This window comes from Acanthopagrus latus, chromosome 1, assembly GCF_904848185.1.
Source record: "Acanthopagrus latus isolate v.2019 chromosome 1, fAcaLat1.1, whole genome shotgun sequence".
Taxonomy (NCBI): Eukaryota; Metazoa; Chordata; class Actinopteri; order Spariformes; family Sparidae; genus Acanthopagrus; species Acanthopagrus latus.
The window spans coordinates 1,264,142-1,283,541 of NC_051039.1; the positions used below are offsets into that span (position 1 = coordinate 1,264,142).

The 19,400-nt window shown below is 41.0% G+C and overlaps 1 protein-coding gene across 1 annotated transcript; it reads right to left on the reverse strand.

The window, feature by feature from the left end:
• Positions 1 to 2,710: 2,710 nt before the first annotated feature.
• On the reverse strand, positions 2,711 to 18,805 carry LOC119023494 (NACHT, LRR and PYD domains-containing protein 3-like). Its single transcript, XM_037105478.1, has 11 exons — positions 18,695 to 18,805; positions 17,510 to 17,795; positions 17,050 to 17,118; positions 13,007 to 14,861; positions 11,170 to 11,343; positions 10,827 to 11,000; positions 10,469 to 10,642; positions 9,398 to 9,571; positions 7,545 to 7,718; positions 3,514 to 3,560; positions 2,711 to 3,279 (listed from the first exon to the last, which is right to left on the reverse strand). Exons 2-11 carry the CDS (start codon positions 17,781 to 17,783, stop codon positions 2,738 to 2,740), a joined length of 3,657 nt encoding a protein of 1,218 aa, XP_036961373.1. The 5' UTR covers positions 17,784 to 17,795; positions 18,695 to 18,805; the 3' UTR covers positions 2,711 to 2,737.
• Between the last annotated feature and the right edge of the window lie 595 nt (positions 18,806 to 19,400).

A 19,400-nucleotide genomic window follows, 5' to 3' on the forward strand; every position in this document is an offset into this window, starting at 1 on the left:
ACAGTATGATCATGTATGTGTCTCACTGTGACCTGATACTTAATAAACATCATCTGTAGCTTCATGGACCCAAAGACTCAGACACAACAAGGTGGAGGAAGGTGGAGGGTTATTAATAGAAATCTGACGCAGACATCAGATGTGAGGCAGAAAAAGTATAAATCATTCTCATGTTATATTGATATTGATGCACTGTAGAAATTGTGTCCCACTGTTTGACAGCAGGAGCAGACTGAGTCATCTTGGGTCCAAATGCAAACAGACGTATCTCCACTTCCTGTTCCACCTTTTTAAATCCAGATGAACACCCACCTGTGACGTCGTCTCTTCCAGCTGCCGTCATGTCCGCACATCTGGAACTGGACCTCTGAAACAAACCCAACAGAACATCTGCATTTTAACAAAGACAACCACTGGAACATGTTGTGTTCAGAAACAATACGATGTGTGTCACAGGTTGTCATCACTTGATGTTCCAGCAGGTTCTCTGATAGAACACTGAGGATGGTTAAATACAGAGAACTCATGTCACTGTATCAGGTGAACTTGTATCACTGTATATGTGATCAATACGTTCATTTACCTTCACACAACTTCTCCAAACACACATTCATTTCCATCTGATGCAGCTGTACATTCCTCCTCCACCACACTGATCTGACAGCTTTAGTCACTGCTCTCACTCTGTTGGTTCATATCCTTCCTGTCCAGTGGAAACCTTGTATCTTCAAATGATGACGTTTGAATATGAATGTTTGTGATAAACTGAAGGATGATGAAGAAAATTCTCCTTCTTCGGCTAAATAAACCCTTTAAAAACCCTCTTGGATTAAAATGCATCATCACGCAGCTGAAAACATACGTGGTTCTCACAGGACAGCCAGGCTACAAACATATGATGATCTTATAGAATCTGAAGCTCTGCTGGAGATTCAACCAGCCAGCAGGATATAAAGGAGTTACAATGAGCTCCACCTGAAACATCTGCAGCAGTAAACTGACGCATACACATTAATGCAGGATATTAATCCACAAACATCAGATCGTAGCGTCCTCAACACATATATGACATATTACTAAGCACTCGTTAGAAGGAGAACCACCTCCAGTGATTTATGAAGAGGAAAATGAATCCAATCAAATGAATCAGTTTTACTTTTAAAAGCTGTGAATTCTGATTACATTGACCTCCATCTCTGTCGTAAAGGAAAACACAAATACAAATGACTTAATTCAAGATATTTATTGAACTCTTCAGGGACATGGAAGATGGATGAGCACCAATATATATATTCATATGTACATATATACAGTTAGAGTAGATACATGATAAGACAAGAATTAATTGTAAATTCAGTCATTAAACTGTTGTAGACAGGATGAATTAAATGATAATATCAGAAATTATTAAAAACTGAAAAAGGGGGAACACTTCACCACGATCAGTAAAAGCAACAATCATTTAAGAATGAGCTCCTCATCAACTCTCCAACAGAACACATGAAGATGGTTATTTCCTACTTTGGTGGTGGATGAGCTGATGATGAGGTGAACTTCTGGGAAAGTGCTGAGCCTGACAGGATCAGGCTAAGATCAGGTCTGTCTGAGGCCACGGAGGAGACACAGCATGTGTTCTTCTGTCTGCTTGTGTTCAGTGACAGGCTGCACAGTTGTCAAGGAATTTATCAAATAACACAGAGTAACAAAACATAACTAATAAACATGTTCATATCTGTAGCTAAGGATTATATAACAGAGGAGCACATCTTCAATAATACAAGATAACAGAAGTCAAATCATTAGTAAATCATACTGGTGACTATCAGATACACTCATGTCACACTGACATGATATCATTGTGTTATCACTGTGCTACTACCAAAACTCATCAGAGTGGAATCCTGTAAATCATGATTGCATGATCTGAAACACAAGATAAATATATTTATACATCAGTAGATAGAAAGAGACATTTCAGACTCTTGTGGTGAAGAAAGGAGAGGAGCAGGACGAAACACACTCCAACAGGAATGTTGCTCACCACACAGTTTACAGCCCTGGAGAGATTAAATGGTTCATCTGTGCGGATGTAGTCTGTTTCTAAAGAGTGAATCAAATCTGCTTCCATCCTCTAAACCTGAGATCCCAAACTGATTTGAAAATATGTTATTTCAATCAGAAGAGACATGTGAATGAGAATGTCAAATGTTTATTCTGACAGATGATGTGAGATGATGAAGTGTTGACAGAAAGTCTTTGGCTCTTGGACTCTACAGGGAGATTTTGTAATGGAGGTCCGTCTGCACGTAGCAGCAGCTCTATCCACTCATAGAGACATATTTACAGATAATAACTCAAATAAGACAAATGACAAACTTTATAAATCATCATAATGATTATCTATATGCATGTGTGTGTGCAGCCTGGTTTTATTGTATATACAGACTGATTGTTGTGAGAAAACCTTCAGATGACAAAGTTCAGAAAACTGAAATCCGAACGTTCAAAACATATTTAAAGAGATTTACAACCAACTGAACCAACTGCGACAAAACAACTGAACCATTTCTGTTACTGTCATTTACAATGTGTGTGTGTGTGTGTGTGTGTGTGTGTGTGTGTGTGTGTGTGAGAGTGTGTGTGTGTGTGTGTGTGTGTGTGTGTGTGTGTGTGTGTGTGTGTGTGTGTGTGAGTGTGTGTGTGTGTGTGTGTGTGTGTGTGTGTGTGAGTGTGTGTCCTACAGAGACACTGAGGAACGTAATGACCAGACCCCAAATCCAGGATAAAGAGGTTGAGTGAATGTGGTGTTGAAGGTGTGGAGGTGGATCAGAGAGTCAGAGACTCTGTAGAAGGACAGAGTGCCAGCAGGACAGTCCACATACACTGCTACTCTGTTAGAGACAGAGGAGGAGGAGGAGGAGGAGGAGGAGGAGGAGTGGAGGACTGTTCCTCCCTTATTGTGCCAGACAGAGTAACTGCCACCACCAGAGCAGCTCAGACTCCAGGACTGATTATTCCGTCCAAACAAACAGTCATCTCTGTTTCCTCTCCTGCTGATTCCTCTGTAACTCACTGATATATTAACCCCTCCTCTCCACTCGACCTCCCAGTAACAGCGACCAGTCAGACCAGTTCCACACAGCAGCTGAGGCCAGTCAAACCTCTCTGGATGATCAGGATATGGCTGCTCCTCTTCCACTACTGTCACCTTCCTGTTGTTGTCAGACAGTTTGAGGTTTCTGTTTACTGTGTTTGTGTCCACTGTGAGTTCACAGACATCTGATGGAGAGAACAAGACACAATACAGCAGCAGTTTATCATCTAACACAGCTGATGGTTTATTTCTTGCTTTATTAACAGACTGACTGTTAATTAGATCAAAACTTCACAATGACTCATCTTTCTGGATCTTCTTTCAAACTGACAGTTGAATGCAGATACACAAGCTTTAGATTTAAACCACTTTAACATGTGCTGCCTTGTTTTCATCAATCAAAGTGAACACACACTTACACTTCATCAGACCAGGTTTCAGCCACTGCTCTCCACCATGTTCCACCCTGGAGGAAGAAACAGAGTCAGAATGATCCTTCAGAAGCTTCCTCATCAACGATCTTCATAAAGCTTCACTCAGATCACCATGAAGACAAAACAGCTGCATTCATAACTCTTAAAACATAACAAACGAGACATCCTTGAAGTGTTCAGAAAAAAATCACAACAACTGGACAAACTCTGGATGAACAACTGGATGAATATCAGGTCAAATCAGGTATCTTAACACTTTCTGACATCAAACGTAATGCTTTCCAACATCTTTAAAGAACATCAAACAACATTAAATAACCTTTAAGAACTAATGAATCCATGTTGGAGCTGGTGGATATAAAACAATCTCGAAACGCTGTTGCAACAGCCCTCCACAGTGCTCTGAGCCACCTAGAGCAGCAGGGGAGCTATGCAAGACTGCTCTTTGTTTATTTCAGCTCTGCATTCAACACCATCCTCCCCCACAGACTGGTGCCCAAACTGACGGGGCTGAGACTGTCCTCCTCCATCTGCTACTGGATCCTGGACTACCTGACAAATCGCTCTCAGAGGGTGAAAGTAGGCTCCCACCTCTCAGCATCCATCAGCATCAGCATCAGCATCGGCTTCCCACAGGCCTGTGTGCTGAGCTCCCTACTCTACACCCTCTACACTCATGACTGTAGCCCTGCCCACTCCACGACACCACAGTAGTGGGACTCATTTCTGAGGGGGATGAGTCTGCCTATAGGACTGGAGTGGAGCAGTTGACTGGGTGGTGCAGGGAAAATAACCTGGTCCTTAACCCCACCAAGATGAAGGAGCTGATCGTGGACTTCTGGAGGAAGAAAACAGAAAGTATCCAACCACTGTTCATCAGCGGGGACTATGTGGAGAGGGTCTCTGCCTTCAGGTTCCTGGGCATCCAGATCAAGGAGGACCTGTCATGGAGTATTTTCTGAGACTCCTCAGAAAGAACCATCTGTCACAAAAACAGCTTGTGTCATGCTATCGCTGCTATAAAGAGAGTATGTTGACATACTGCGTGTGTGTGGTATGTCAGCTGTACAGCAGAAGAGAGGAAAGCATTCCAGAGGGTCATAAACACCGCCAAGAAGATCACTGGCTGCTATCTATCTATCTATCTATCTATCTATCTATCTATCTATCTATCTATCTATCTATCTATCTATCTATCTATCTATCTATCTATCTCATGTTAGCCTAAATGAACTGTGTTCTCCTGTTGTGTCAATCATGAAACAGAAACTAAATGTTGTAGCTTTCATTCACAGCTGGCTTCAAATAATTAACAGAAATGTGTAAATAATAACTCTACATGAAGAACAATATCACTTCAGAGCACTACAAGACGTTAAAGGTCCCATATCATAAAAAACACATTTCTCTGGTCTCTACATATATAAGCTGTTCCTGCCTGAGCCTGCAGCCCACCACTGGTACCACGGAGCTCCTACAGGCTGGTCAGATTCTGCTCCTGTCGTTATGTAACGAAAGGAGTCATTATCATAGTCCGACCTCCTCTGAGCGGAGACAGCAGATATCTGAGAGGAGGCGTTCATCCCCGAGGTGAAGTTCGGTGTGTCCAGCAGTGAGACAGCAGAGTTTCACAATGTCGTCACATCAGTGTCTATATTCTGTCCCAGCTACAGAACAACAGAAGAGACAGTGGTTGTGTTTCATATTTTAAGACAAGGTGCCAGCTGCAGTTCGTGTTAGCTTGTGTGTGTTTGCTAATCGCTTCAGATCAGACTGCTTCAGTAACGAGGGTCAGTACAAAGCTGGCTTTGCCTCGACACTGACCCTCGTAAAAGGATCAGTCCAAACCCTACAGGACCCAGCAAACTGCACCCGAGCCACCGAGAAGTGTCGCCACGGTTTGATAGTATTTATAGTTGCCTACGAGTCTGGTGAAGTCAGCTGGAAATTGGCTAACTAGTTAGCTTCGATTCGGTCCGCTATGCAATGGTGTTTGAAGCGAGTTTAAAGTTAATAATATTACGATGGAGCTTTGTTGTCACAGTAAAAAGTCTGGAAACATGCAGACTGGAGACAGAGACGATGTGAACAAGTGTCCAAGAGTTTGGGGACTGTTGGAGACAAATACAGCTTTCGCTATCCGTTAGCCATTAGCTTCATGGTAGCAAATGTAACAACACATTAGAGATAGACCAATATGTTTTTTCAGGGCTGATACTGATTATTAGTAGTCAAGGAGGCCGATAACCGATATTTGGCGCCGATATTCTCTTGCAGTAAAAGGGAAAATATTGGCGTCAACATTTTGAAGAATACAAACTCCAAGACTTAACTTTGAGTGTTTTTACACATAGACTTAAGTCTATCCATCTGCAATAAGGGTTTGAAAAAAAAGAGAGAGACTTAAAAGTGGGGCCACATGCTGACATATGTTCAACTCATCATTCTTCATTTACTGCAGCATTTTGGAAGCCTGTAGTTGATTTTATTATGTAAATGTTTTATTTTACCAACATATGATAGCAGGGACACTGTCATTCAAAACTAGGCTGCTACATTACTAACGATGAATGTAACTATAACTGAAAAAATAGTACAATAATGATAGAGACTATTCATCCCTGAACACCATGCAGTTCATGGAGGCTTTATGATGCAGCTGCATGATGTCTAAAGTCTTGAACAGCAATATTCTGCTCGTCTCTACAAGAAACTGTCAAAGACAGCTTCAGGACACATAACATGACAATATGTCATTTTCTGCTGCATGGAATCTCTCAGTCAACACAGAAAAAGATCAAGTAAAATAACTTGGTAGTTAAACAGCCATTATTGCCCTACAGTTTTCTCTCAGACGGTGTTTTGCTGTCAGTTTCTGCAGCTTCTCATGTGGATCACACACACACACACACACACACACACACACACACACTTCTTACTTTTATCACACTTTCCCTATCAATATGATCTGCAACCTTGTTTCAAGTGATTAAACTGTTAAAAACAGTAAATAGCCTACAGCATCTTCACTTTAATAATCTGTGTTTATCACAGGAACAGACAGCTGCCGCTGACGTATTGGGCCTCACAGTAACGTTAGTAGTCGTGAGTTGCACAGTTTCTACAGTCTGCTGAGCGTCTACAGCCAGAGAAGGAGAAAGAGGACCGGTGGGCTAACGTTACGCTAAAAGCTAATCAGCCTTCACCTCAACGTGCTTCCCTGCAATAAAACTGGACTGAATTGAGTTTATTAGGTTTTTACTCTCTCACTCACACACACAGACTATTTCCATGTTGATATTAGCGAGTGATTAACAGGCTCGTCTGGAGGGACTGCGAGTGAGCAGAGCTGCCGCTTATGTTTATATAACGTTAACGGGCTCACAGTAATGTTACTATACTAGTAGTTGTGAGTTGTAGAGGACTGGGATGTTTATTACAATTTCGGTAAAGTCTGCTGCCTTAGCTTAGCTCAGTCTCATTTCTACACTGAACTTTATAATCCTATTATCTCACAGTTAAATATGATAAAAGCTTCAAATCACTAATGACAAGATGCTGGTTTTAAACATCCAGGGTTCAGATATCATTACAAGTGGAGTCTTTGCTCTCTGTCCTATAGGAGGCAGTGCTTTTTATAATGTAGCTCTACGTTCAAACAAACTCTAGTAATTGTTTACCGTGTGCTACATGTTGGTATGTTCGTTGAGTTGAGCTGTTTTTCAACTTCTGTTTCCACAATCAAGAATCAAATTTAAACCTCTCGATGAGTTTTTATTCTGGTTAATTGACACAGGACTATATTTAACAGAGTTTGTGTTTAAGTGTCATTAAATGATCAACAGCAGATGGTGCTGTTTGTCAGGAAGTCAGTCTCAGTGTGGACAGGGACTCTCAGCACATCACTTACTGTCTTCAGTGTTATCAGCAATGCTGCTGGTTCAGACTGTGAACCAACAGTCCTCAGCTTGTCAATATGACAGAGAAACAGTGTGTGGGCCCTTGTCTGTTCATACCTGAGAGTGTTCAGTCTCCAGTTTGGATCCTTGAGTCCAGCCGACAGCAGCTTTACTCCTGAATCCCCTGCATGATTGTAGCTCAGGTCCAGCTCCCTCAGATGGGAGGGCTTGGATCTCAGAGCTGAGGCCAGAAAGATACAACCTTCCACTGTGATCAGACAGCCTGATAGTCTGGAGACACAGACAGACAGACACACACACACACACACACACACACACACACACACACACACACACACACACAGGAAAATGTATATTTATCAATGTGTAGAGACAGACATTCTGTGAACTGTGATTTTGTCATTGTGTACAAACAACATCTGCTTCTTATCTGTTGGTCCTGGGAAAAGGAACCTCCTCTTCCTGATGTTTTTCCCTGTTAAAGGTTTTTTTTCAATATGGGAAGTTTGCCTCATGGTCAAAAGACACAGGTTGTGCTCATGGTACAGACTGTAAAGCCCACTGAGGGCATATGAAAATTAATTAGGTCTTTATAAATAAAATTGACATCCAGAAAATCCAGTCAACTGCACTTGAAAAGCCCTGTAAAGTTGTGGAAAGTTAAAAAAACAAACAAAAAAAAAGGTCAGTTAGATGCAGGTCTGTTAGATGCAGTGATGCCGTTATTCTAATCTGTTTACTTTTTTCAGTAACGAGCCCATTATGTAATACTTCCAAACCAGTAATCAGATTAGAGTTACTTATTCAAGTCACTGTACCTTACTATTATTTTTGTCATTTTCCTCAGTAAAAATATATATTTTTGCTTACTTATTGCGTCTCAGGGAGTGATGACACGTACGCGACAAGTCATGTTTTTAGCACGAGGTCAAGTCACGTGTTACACCACGCAGCAACACAAACAATAATGGAGGGAGGAGAGAGATGCGCATTTTCTACCTGGAAATACAGTCATTATTTTGAGTTTGTGTCAGTTAAATATGAGAAAATGAAGGCTCATTGTAAATTCTGTGCTGGCGACAAAGAACTATCAAGCTTCAAAAACACAACGTTAAATTTGGAGTTGCAGCACAGTTAAGTTTACTGATCGAGTCCCACCAGGTGGTGTTAAGCAGAGAGCTGCGAGCAAAGTCACGGCCTCGACTTCTGCAGGAGGTCCCCCACCACCTAAACAACAAAAGCTGGACTTCGGTGCAAAACAAGTAAGTGGGGGAGAGTTGAAGAAGTTGGTCACGCAGTATGTTGTAGAGGAAATGCTGCACTTAAACACGGGTGATTTGCGTGCATTTTGTAAAATTAATAAACAAGATCCCTACAACTATCAATGCCATGCTGCTTCACAGAACATCTTCCTACCTGGAGAAGGAGTATACAGAGATGAAGAGAAATCTTAAGGCCGCAGGGGGGGTTATATCATTAGTTACATTCAGCCCCTACTGAATGTAACTAACTATGTAACTTGTAATCTAACTTAGTTACTTTTAAAAACAAGTAATTAGTAAAGTAACTAAGTTACTTTTTAAAGGAGTAATCAGTAATTGGATTACTTTTTCAAAGTAACTGTGGCAACACTGGTTAGATGCAACAAATCATAAAGCTGAGGGGCGAGTCATTTGATAAAACTGTCCTTGACACCTGTTGTATTAAACATTTCATGCACAATTGATGAAAAAAATAATAGGGATTAGAGCTGACACAGTGATTGATGAATATGGCTTTACTGTACATTAAAATAAATGTTGTATTCGCCAAAGGATATTGTATACCTTTTAAGAATAATACACAATGTCCAAAACTCACACAAATATTTCATATACAGTATCTTAAGATATTTTAACCAGATGCCCAGCAACATTTGAGTGGTCATTTAACAGAAACTTAAGTCAAACCTGAGAGTCTCCAGTTTACAGTGTGGACTCTTGAGTCCAACAGACAGCGACTTCACTCCTGAATCCTGCAGGTTGTTGTTACTCTGGTCCAGCTCTCTCAGACTAGAGGACTGGGAGCTGAGAACTAAGGACAGAGCTTGACAGCTTGTCTTTGACAGATTACTGCCACTCAGCCTGAAAAAAAGAAAAATGACTGACAGATGTGAAGACTTTTCTCTCTGTTTGATTTAACTTAGAATTGTTGTTTGATACACTCAGTAAGCAGTGTCTGAAAAGACAAATGATAAAATGACAAGAGAATAATGACAACATAAAGGAACAGTTATTGTTCACTCTGTATGTCTTTTTTAATTCTGACCTGAGAGTCTCCATTTTACAGTGTTGACTCTTCAGTCCAACAGACAGTGACTTCACTCCTGAATCCTGCAGGTTGTTGTTACTCAGGTCCAGCTCTCTCAGACTAGAGGACTGGGAACTGAGAACTAAGGACAGAGCTTCACAGCTTGTCTTTGACAGATTACTGCCACTCAACCTGAAAAAAAGAAAAATGACTGACAGATGTGAAGACTTTTCTCTCTGTTTGATTTAACTTAGAATTGTTGTTTGATACACTCAGTAAGCAGTGTCTGAAAAGACAAATGATAAAATGACAAGAGAATAATGACAACATAAAGGAACAGTTATTGTTCACTCTGTATGTCTTTTTAATTCTGACCTGAGAATCTCCATTTTACAGTGTTGACTCTTCAGTCCAACAGACAGTGACTTCACTCCTGAATCCTGCAGGTTGTTGTTACTCAGGTCCAGCTCTCTCAGACTAGAGGACTGGGAACTGAGAACTAAGGACAGAGCTTCACAGCTTTTCTCTGACAGATTACTGCCACTCAACCTGAAAAAAAAATAGAGTACAAATGTGAATACTTTTCTCTCTGTTTGATTTAACATCCAACTGTATTTTGATACAGTTTCAGAGCAGTTTCTGAAAGGAGAAGTGGTAAAATGACAGGATAACAATGACAACATAAAGGAACAGTTATTGTTCACTCTGTACACGTCTTTTTTAATCCTGACCTGAGAGTCTCCAGTTTGCAGTGTGGACTCTTCAGTCCAACAGACAATGACTTCACTCCTGAATCCTGCAGGTTGTTGTTACTCAGGTCCAGCTCTCTCAGACTAGAGGACTGGGAACTGAGAACTAAGGACAGAGCTTCACAGCTTGTCTCTGACAGATTACTGCCACTCAACCTGAAAAAAAGAAAAATGACTGACAGATGTGAAGACTTTTCTCTCTGTTTGATTTAACTTAGAATTGTTGTTTGATACACTCAGTAAGCAGTGTCTGAAAAGACAAATGATAAAATGACAAGAGAATAATGACAACATAAAGGAGCAGTTATTGTTCACTCTGTATGTCTTTTTTAATTCTGACCTGAGAGTCTCCATTTTACAGTGTTGACTCTTCAGTCCAACAGACAGTGACTTCACTCCTGAATCCTGCAGGTTGTTGTTACTCAGGTCCAGCTCTCTCAGACTAGAGGACTGGGAACTGAGAACTAAGGACAGAGCTTCACAGCTTGTCTCTGACAGATTACTGCCACTCAACCTGAAAAAAAAATTAGAGTACAAATGTGAATACTTTTCTCTTTGTTTGATTTAACATCCAACTGTATTTTGATACAGTTTCAGAGCAGTTTCTGAAAGGAAAAGTGGTAAAATGACAACATAAAGGAACAGTTATTGTTCACTCTGTACACGTCTTTTTTAATCCTGACCTGAGAGTCTCCAGTTTGCAGTGTGGACTCTTCAGTCCAACAGACAATGATTTCACTCCTGAATCCTGCAGGTTGTTGTTACTCAGGTTCAGCTCTCTCAGACTAGAGGACTGGGAACTGAGAACTGAGGACAGAGCTTCACAGCTTCTCTCTGACAGATTACAGCCACTCAGTCTGAAAAAAGATTAGAATACACATGTGAAGACTTTTCTCTCAGTTTGAGTTAACCTATAGTTGTATTTTGATACACTCAGTTTTAGAGCCATGTCTGAAAAAAGAACTGGTGAAATGACAGGAGAACAATGACAACATAAAGGAACAGTTATTGTTTACTCTGTACATGTCTTTTTTAATCCTGACCTGAGAGTCTTCAGTTTACAGTGTGGACTTATCAGTCCAACAGACAGCCAATCCACTCCTAAGTCCTGCATGTCATTGTTACTCAGGTCCAGCTCTCTCAGACTAGAGGACTGGGAGCTGAGAACTGAGGACAGAGCTCCGCAGCTTCTCTCTGACAGATTACAGCCACTCAGCCTGAAAGAGAGTTAGTGATAATGTTTCTGTCATCCACAATACAAAATATATCACATTTCTACAGAAACTGTTGTTGTGCTGATGAGTCGAACAATTGAGAGTCTCGGGTGATCAGTAGATGTTTAGACAATTAGTGTTTTTCATAGTAGCATTTCACATTTGTGAGAAGTTCAACTTTTCTATTTCTGTCGATTTCAGTGATTATATCCTCACATTCAACTTGCTGTCCATGTCATGTTTGTGTTTTGTGTGTCAGGCAGCATAAATAACTTGTCTATAGACAATCATCTTAGTTTGCCAAGATATTAAAAGTATGTACTGGAGAAAATGAGACATATGTATCTACAACTGAAAAGCTGACAGCAAATTCTCATACTGAAATCAGCAGTAACAACACATAACACTCTCTCAACTGCCTCCTGTAGGTAAAACTGCCAAAATGTCAAAGATAGGAAACTAACCCAAGGGTGCAATGATCAGGATTTTTGGGGCAGATCATCGATGACTAGAAGCAGTATTGACCGATACAGATCACTGATCAAAAGGTTTCTTTACCTGACTGTCGTCTATAGTTGTTAGTTATTAGTGGAATAAGAAAACCGCCATTAAAATTCTGACTAAATAATTAAATTTGTCTGACATTGACTTAAAGACAGAAATAGATTTAATACAAAATGAGCAGTTATCTAAACACTGTAGAAAAGAGAATTAAGACGAAGTAACACTGGACACAGAGTTTAGTGACAAAGAGAGAATTTAAGAGATCATCATCATCTTTGAGGTCTTTGTGTTCTGATGCTACTGCTCCACCTGGTCACTGCTGGTGTGGGGTTACTTTAATCTCTGTCAGAAGATTGATAAAATGTCCACTGATGTAAACTGTCTGTAACTCCAAACTCAAAGTACTTTTACCTCCAAACAGTACTCTGGTAAAATACTTAAGCACATTCATTTGTCTAAACATGTCGTCAAATTAAACTGCAGTTCAGTGTTGACCACTTAATGTTCCTCTGAACTCTCAGTACCACTATGTGTGTTCAGCTCCACTGTGAACTTTTAGCTCTGTCAACTGTTACCTCTGTTAGCTCTCGTGCTGTAGGGCTCGAAAAAAAAAACGGTGTGGCATTGTCCCCCCACTGGGGCTGACAGAAAATGACTTACACTACTTTGCAAGCTAGCTCAGTTGTTAGTAGCATTGCCTTGGCATTGTGCATCAGGAAATTTGTTTGCCTCTTTGTTCAATTATCAAGACACACACACATGATGTACAATAGTTCATATCTGCAGTTATCTGGTCACTTACAGAGCTTTGTTGGAGGCTTTGACCACTGGCAGCAGCCTCAGAAGAATCTCCTCTGAAGCAGAGTATTTCTTCAGGTCAAACACGTCCAGATCTTCTTCTGATGACAGTAAGATGAAGCCCAGAGCTGACCACTGAGCAGGAGACAGTTTATCTGTGGAGAGACTTCCTGATCTCAGGTACCGTTTGATCTCCTCCACTAGAGAACCATCATTCAGTTCATTCAGACAGTGGAACAGATTGATGCTTCTCTCTGGAGACAGATTCTCACTGATCTTCTTCTTGATGTACTCAACTGTTTCCTGATTGGTCTGTGAGCTTCTCTTCTTTTCCAGGAGGCCTTGAGGGAGGGTCTGATTGGTCTGCAGTGAAAGACCAAGGAGGAAGCGGAGGAACAAGTCCAGGTGTCCATTTGGACTCTGTAAGGCCTTGTCAATAGCAAATCTGTGGACCTTTGTCACAGACGTTTTGCTGAAAAACATTCTCACATGTTCACCAATAGTTTGAGCTAGCTTTGACATCACATTCTTGTTTTCGTTAATGAGTGACATCTCTACATACAAAGCTGCCAAAAACTCCTGAACACTGAGATGGACGAAGCTAAACATCTTGACTTCAGCATTCTTCCTCCGACGTTCTTCTTTAAAGATCTCTGTGAACACTCCTGAGAACATTGAGGCTCCTCTGACATCAATGCCACACTCTTCTAGATCTCTTTCATAGAAGATCAGGTTGCCCTTTTCCAGCTGCTGGAAAGCCAGTTTTGCTAATGTCTTAATGTACAGAATGCACATGCTTTGGTCAAACTTCTCATTTGTCTGATGATTCTGAAACTTCAGGAACTCTACATACATCTCGGTCAGGGTCGTGGGCAGCTCTCCTCCCTCTCTGGTCTTCAACACATCCTCCAGAACTGTAGCAGTGATCCAGCAGAAGACTGGGATGTGGCACATGATGTGGAGGCTTCGTGATGTCTTGATGTGGGAGATGATTCTGCTGGCCTGCTCCTCATCTCTGAATCTCTCCCTGAAGTACTCCTCCTTCTGTGGGTCAGTGAACCCTCTGACCTCTGTCACCACGTCAACAAAATCAGAATGAATCTGACTGGCTGCTGCAGGTCGTGTGGTTATCCAGAGGCGAGCAGAGGGAAGCAGATTTCTCTCGATGAGGTTTGACAGCAGCACATCCACTGAGGTGGACTGTGTCACATCAAAATCTCTTCCTTTGTTATTATTGGTCGAACAGTTCAGTTGAAGGCGGCTCTCATCCAGTCCATCCAAAACAAACACTAGTTTAAATTTACTTTTGTCATAGTTGGTGTTTCCTGATGACTGCAGAGTTGTAAAGATGTGATTAAGAGCTTCTTCATGAATGTCTTTGGTCTCTCTGATAGATTTATGGATCAGCTCGGTCAGACTTAACTTTTCATCCTTCCATAAGTTCAGCTGGCGGAAGGTAAAGGGGAATATGAGATGCACATCTTGATTGTGTTCTTTGTTAGTCCAGTCCAACAGAAACTTCTGGACAAGAAATGTTTTGCCAATTCCTGCGATTCCATTGGTCAGCACTGTTCTTATAGATCTTCCTTTACCAGAGGGGGGTTTGAACATGTCGCAGGGTTGAATTGATTCCTCTGTTGTTGGCTTCACCTCCATCTGAATGACCTCATGCTGTCTGTTGAGGTTAACGTCACCCCCAGCTGTGACGTACAGCTCTGTGTAGATATCAACCAGAGGTTGCTCATCCTTCCTCTGTGCCCACCCCTCTTGTGCACAATTAAACCGATCCTCAAGGTTTGACTGAAGCATTTTCTGGTAATATGAGATGGGTTGTGGCTTTGGTACTGGAACAATCTCATCTGAGTGACAAATAGAAACAAAAACAACTGAAATTCAGGATTTTAAGTGTACAGTTGGAGAAGATGTCTATGGAAACTATTGTAACAATATGATATCTGCAGTTGTGTTACAGTAAGCTATCTTAACATTAATATTTGATCACACGTTTCTCTCATGTACTCCAACAACATATAAACCTATCCGACAGGGAGCTGGTCAGTACAACCACAGCTCTGGACTGGTGACCACTGAGCAGCTGTTGGTGTTGCTGCCATCTTCTGGTCGAAATGTCACAAAGACGAATCCTGTAGCATCAGTTTTAAAATGAAACTCGCCAAAATGCAACTTAGGCTTTTTTTGTGAATGTATATGAGTCAAGACGCACTTTTTTTTTAAGAGGTTGCATTTTGGCGAGAGTTTCACTTTAATATTCTCCTTCTGTCTGTAGAGATATTTAGACTCAAGCTCTCTTGAAGGCCCAGAGCTGTGCATTCTTAACTTCTCTCACTCTGTCTTGTTTTAGTATCAGCTGATGATGTTTAAACACCATACTATCATTTAAACTACTTCCAATAAAGAAAAAACTAAACTGAGGATTGAACTGTGGATTCAAGCCTCATCTGAACCACAGGTGAGCTCAGCTAGCTTTCCACTGTCAGTCCACTCAGTCCTCACAGTTATCAACCACTTTGACTGCAGGGTCAGGTCGACTCCAGATCTCAATTGAAAACCATGAACAGATCTGAAATCAATTGTAGTTCATTCAGTTTGACAAATAGACACAAGGTGACAAAATTTCTTCAGAAATAATGTTTTCTTGGTCTCTGATCTCTTCTTCCTCTTCACTTGACTCCATCTCTGCTGTCTGACCTCTGGCCTGCTCGTACTACATAAGACCCACCCTCTCCAGAATAGAAGCCAATCAAAAATTACAATCAAAAAAAACACCTTCCAACTGTATGTGACGTAACTGGACTGTGAAGTGTGACTGCTGGGTTCAGACCTGCAGAGGAGCTACAGTTACATGAATAACATGTTTCTCATCCTCATACTTGACAACAACTCTGTTTCACTGTATATGAGCAAACTGAGTGATGTTTGACAGGAGGAGGAGCACTGCAGTGCGTCTCTTTGTGTGTATGTGGTGCACAGATCTCAGTCCTTGACCTAAGTACTATAATTTTGATGAATAGGGCTGTAAAAGTTAAATTTCAGCCAAAATACTCATATTAACATAATACCACGCTGCCATTGCTGATCACATTGTGGTCAAACTGGATATGCAGTCAAATCCTGTCATTAGGATTCACAAACTCTGCTGCCATCTAGCGGCTACAGTTATCTAGTGGAGCTCCCCACCCTACCGCTGCAGCTTCACAGAGGTGACCCATCATACCACAGCGGGTTAGGGTTACCAGCCTATTGTCCATGTGATTCTTTTGGTTTCTGAATAGATCTATTCTGAATTCGGAATAGATCTATTCAGAAACCAAACGCATCACATGAAGTACAAAATGATTTGATTTGAAAATCGTAAATAAATAGCTATGCTAGTAGCTTGGTTGCACTCCAACACTGACTGTAATTCATTTTTAGAAAAACTATAAAAACACCTTCCAATATGATACAATCAAATACTAAAATATAACAATGATGAGGAAATTCTGCATGACTAAAAACAACCTGAACACTTCAGCCTCAAAAAATTAGAGGAAGTTTGGACTGTATGTGACGTAACTGGACTGTGATCTGCGGTGATTTGCCCTGTACTGGCTGCAGCCAGAAGAGAAGCTGCTGTTCACGGGGTGTCTTCCATTTTCAAAGAGACAACTTATGCCACATGTTAAACTTTTGACATGAAAGCTTATCATTTAAAGGAGAGCTGACCAGGAAGTTAGAGTACGACTACCTGGACCTGATCTGAGAACTGAGGGAGAAGTTTTTATATGTTACATTATTTGCTTGTATTTTTGCATTCATTATTTTTTTTCACAAGCTCACATTCGGTGATACAGACACACAAACTGCATAATCATTTCTGAGCTTCTTTCCACAAACCGTTTGTTTTAGAGCTTTTTTTGTGACACTTTAATCAGAGCGACTCTTGTTAGACAGACAGACACAAGTTAGTCTGTCAGTCGATTCCACCAAAAACTAAACTTTGTCTTTCAGGGCTTCTGTACATACCAGAGAATACAGCAGCTTTACCTTCACTCTGAGAGGAAGAAGGTCCTCTGTTCTCTGGAGTCTCTCCAACATCACCGACACTCACTGACACTGAGAGAGGTGAAGACAGAGATTATGGCTGGGTGGCACCAACAAGGATTCATTTAATCTAAAATGTAATCTGAGTTTAGTAAAACTAGTTTAAAATGAGTTAATCTAGATATTAATTCAGGCAGAGCTCTGCTGCACCATTAAAATGAATCTCTGCTCAGTTAAACAAAGTTTATGTCTGTGAACCAGAGCACCATCAAACCTCCATCCTCTCCAGTAACAATTATTGATGCTTCAACCTTTTCTCCTCATTATGAAATCAGGCCTCTTTGTTTCTCTTTGCTGAAAACAATGAGCCTCTGAACTGAGAGATCTGTTCCTTTACAGGTATTGTGTGGTCGACTCACTCTCTTCTTCTGAAAATGATATTAAAATAAAGAATGTGACTGACCTTCTGGTCCTGAGCTGCTGGCTGACAGACTCTGCACCAGGTCATTCCTCTTGATCTTCTCTAAAATCTTCTTGGTCACCTTCAGAGCTCCATCAAGTGTAAAGGTGTTCACCATCAGATCCACTGTGTCCCGTCTTTCTGCTGTCTCCAGCCTGGACTGTTTGATGGGTTGGTAGCCTTCCAGGATGTCAGGCAGCTTCAGATACCATTTGAAATACTTGAATTCATCAACTTTTAGATCCTCCAGAGTGTTGAAAATGTCCTCTGGTGTCATCGTGGCTCCCTGCTAAAAACAGGCAGTGTTATCACCTGACGGAAAACCAGCCAGACTTCCATCAGCTGGGAAACATCAGGGAAGACCAGTCTGAACTGTTGAGAAGCTGCTGCACTGATGATCCGACACACTGCGACCTGTACTGACAACATACACAAACTGCTAACCTTTTTATTCTCTGCTCTGCTGGCAGAGATGATTCAAACACAGAAACATGACCCTGGTTGTACAGACTGACCAATCAGTGGTCAGCACTGTTTTAACTCCAACTGTTTTCAGACAATTCTTCAGAAATGTCACTGAGCTATTTTCATAACATAAGAGAAAGTTTCTAAACCAGACACCATGTTGGTCCAGTTTTAAATATACTCAGCTCACAAGTGGCATTCGTCCAATCAGGTGCAGCCAGTGAGTGTTTGCGTGGTTGTCAGATGGTGATTTGGTTGAGTGTTCAAAGATGGGAAGAGTCCTGTGCTCTTGTGTCAAATGAACCAAGACTGAACACAGTCTTTCAGTTTGCAGCCTGAACACATTTATAATCTACTAAAGTTTATTTCCAGGCTCAGTTGGACAATAAAATTGTACAGCAATGTTACAACATCGCTCTCTTATTGTGAGCTAACATTACTTTGACATGTTGGGACATGATGTGGTGATAAGAGTGATACAAACACACAGCAGGACCTGACACTCCCTCATCTCTCAGCAGTAAAGTCAGCTCAGATTAAAATCACTAAATTAAACAAAACATGAAAAGACTCATTTTGTTGAGAAAGTCACATTTCATAGAATAACTAGTGAGTTAATTCATGAACATTCAGAACCTTAAATCATCTTCATTCACTTCATCACTGCTCTCATCCACAAGTTGATGTTGTAGTTTGTTCATCAAAGGTGTGTCATGTTCTCACCTGTTAAAGTCCAGATGAGGTCAAAGAGTGGTTCTTCCTTCATCTACAGACTCTGACAGACGCTGCTGGTGTCTGTGTTCATCTGGCCGACAGCCGTCACATCCTCATACCTTCAAATACAAATCCCGACACGTCAATGACGTGAGAGCAGAAACCCAGTGTGAGCTGTAGTGCTGCCAGTCCTCATTCTGATCAAAATAATTTCTGGAGCTCAGAGTCGGACGAAAAACATGCTGATTGGAGGAAACTAACAGCTCTTTCAAACTGACCAAAAATTACAACTAAGATCAGTCAGCACTGAGTTTGAAAGAGCGACTGAAGTTAAAGAAAGTAACTGTTGTTTGTGTCTTCTGGGCCTGTCAGCTGCCTGAGGGGTAAAACTCATCTGCAACTCTCAACAGAGATCATAAAGGAACAAGATCTCTCACTCCTTAGTAACTTCTGTTATCAGCTCAGGGAAAGAACAACAACATGTGTAATTCAGAATGTTATTAAAACCTTTTAAAACAAGTTAAACATCTTATAGTCTGATGAAGTTTACGATCTTGTACTTTCTACTTTTTCCGGCGTGTTCATGATGAAAACAGTGAAAGTTGAACTCTGTCTTACTATTAACAACTACTTATTCAATGTTTGCTGTCACCTCAGGAGGCCATCAGTGAAAGCACTGACTATTTCTATACAGTAGTATTTAATCCCTGCCACT

Coding starts and splice junctions, on each gene's coding strand:
- LOC119023494 (XM_037105478.1), bottom strand. CDS start 17,783: ATGACACCAGAGGACATTTTCAACACTCTGGAGGATCTAAAAGTTGAT. Junction 17,119..17,509: donor CAGCAGCTCAGGACCAGAAG/GTCAGTCACATT, acceptor CACCTCTCTCAG/TGTCAGTGAGTGTCGGTGAT. Junction 10,643..10,826: donor TGTAAAATGGAGACTCTCAG/GTCAGAATTAAA, acceptor TCTTTTTTTCAG/GTTGAGTGGCAGTAATCTGT.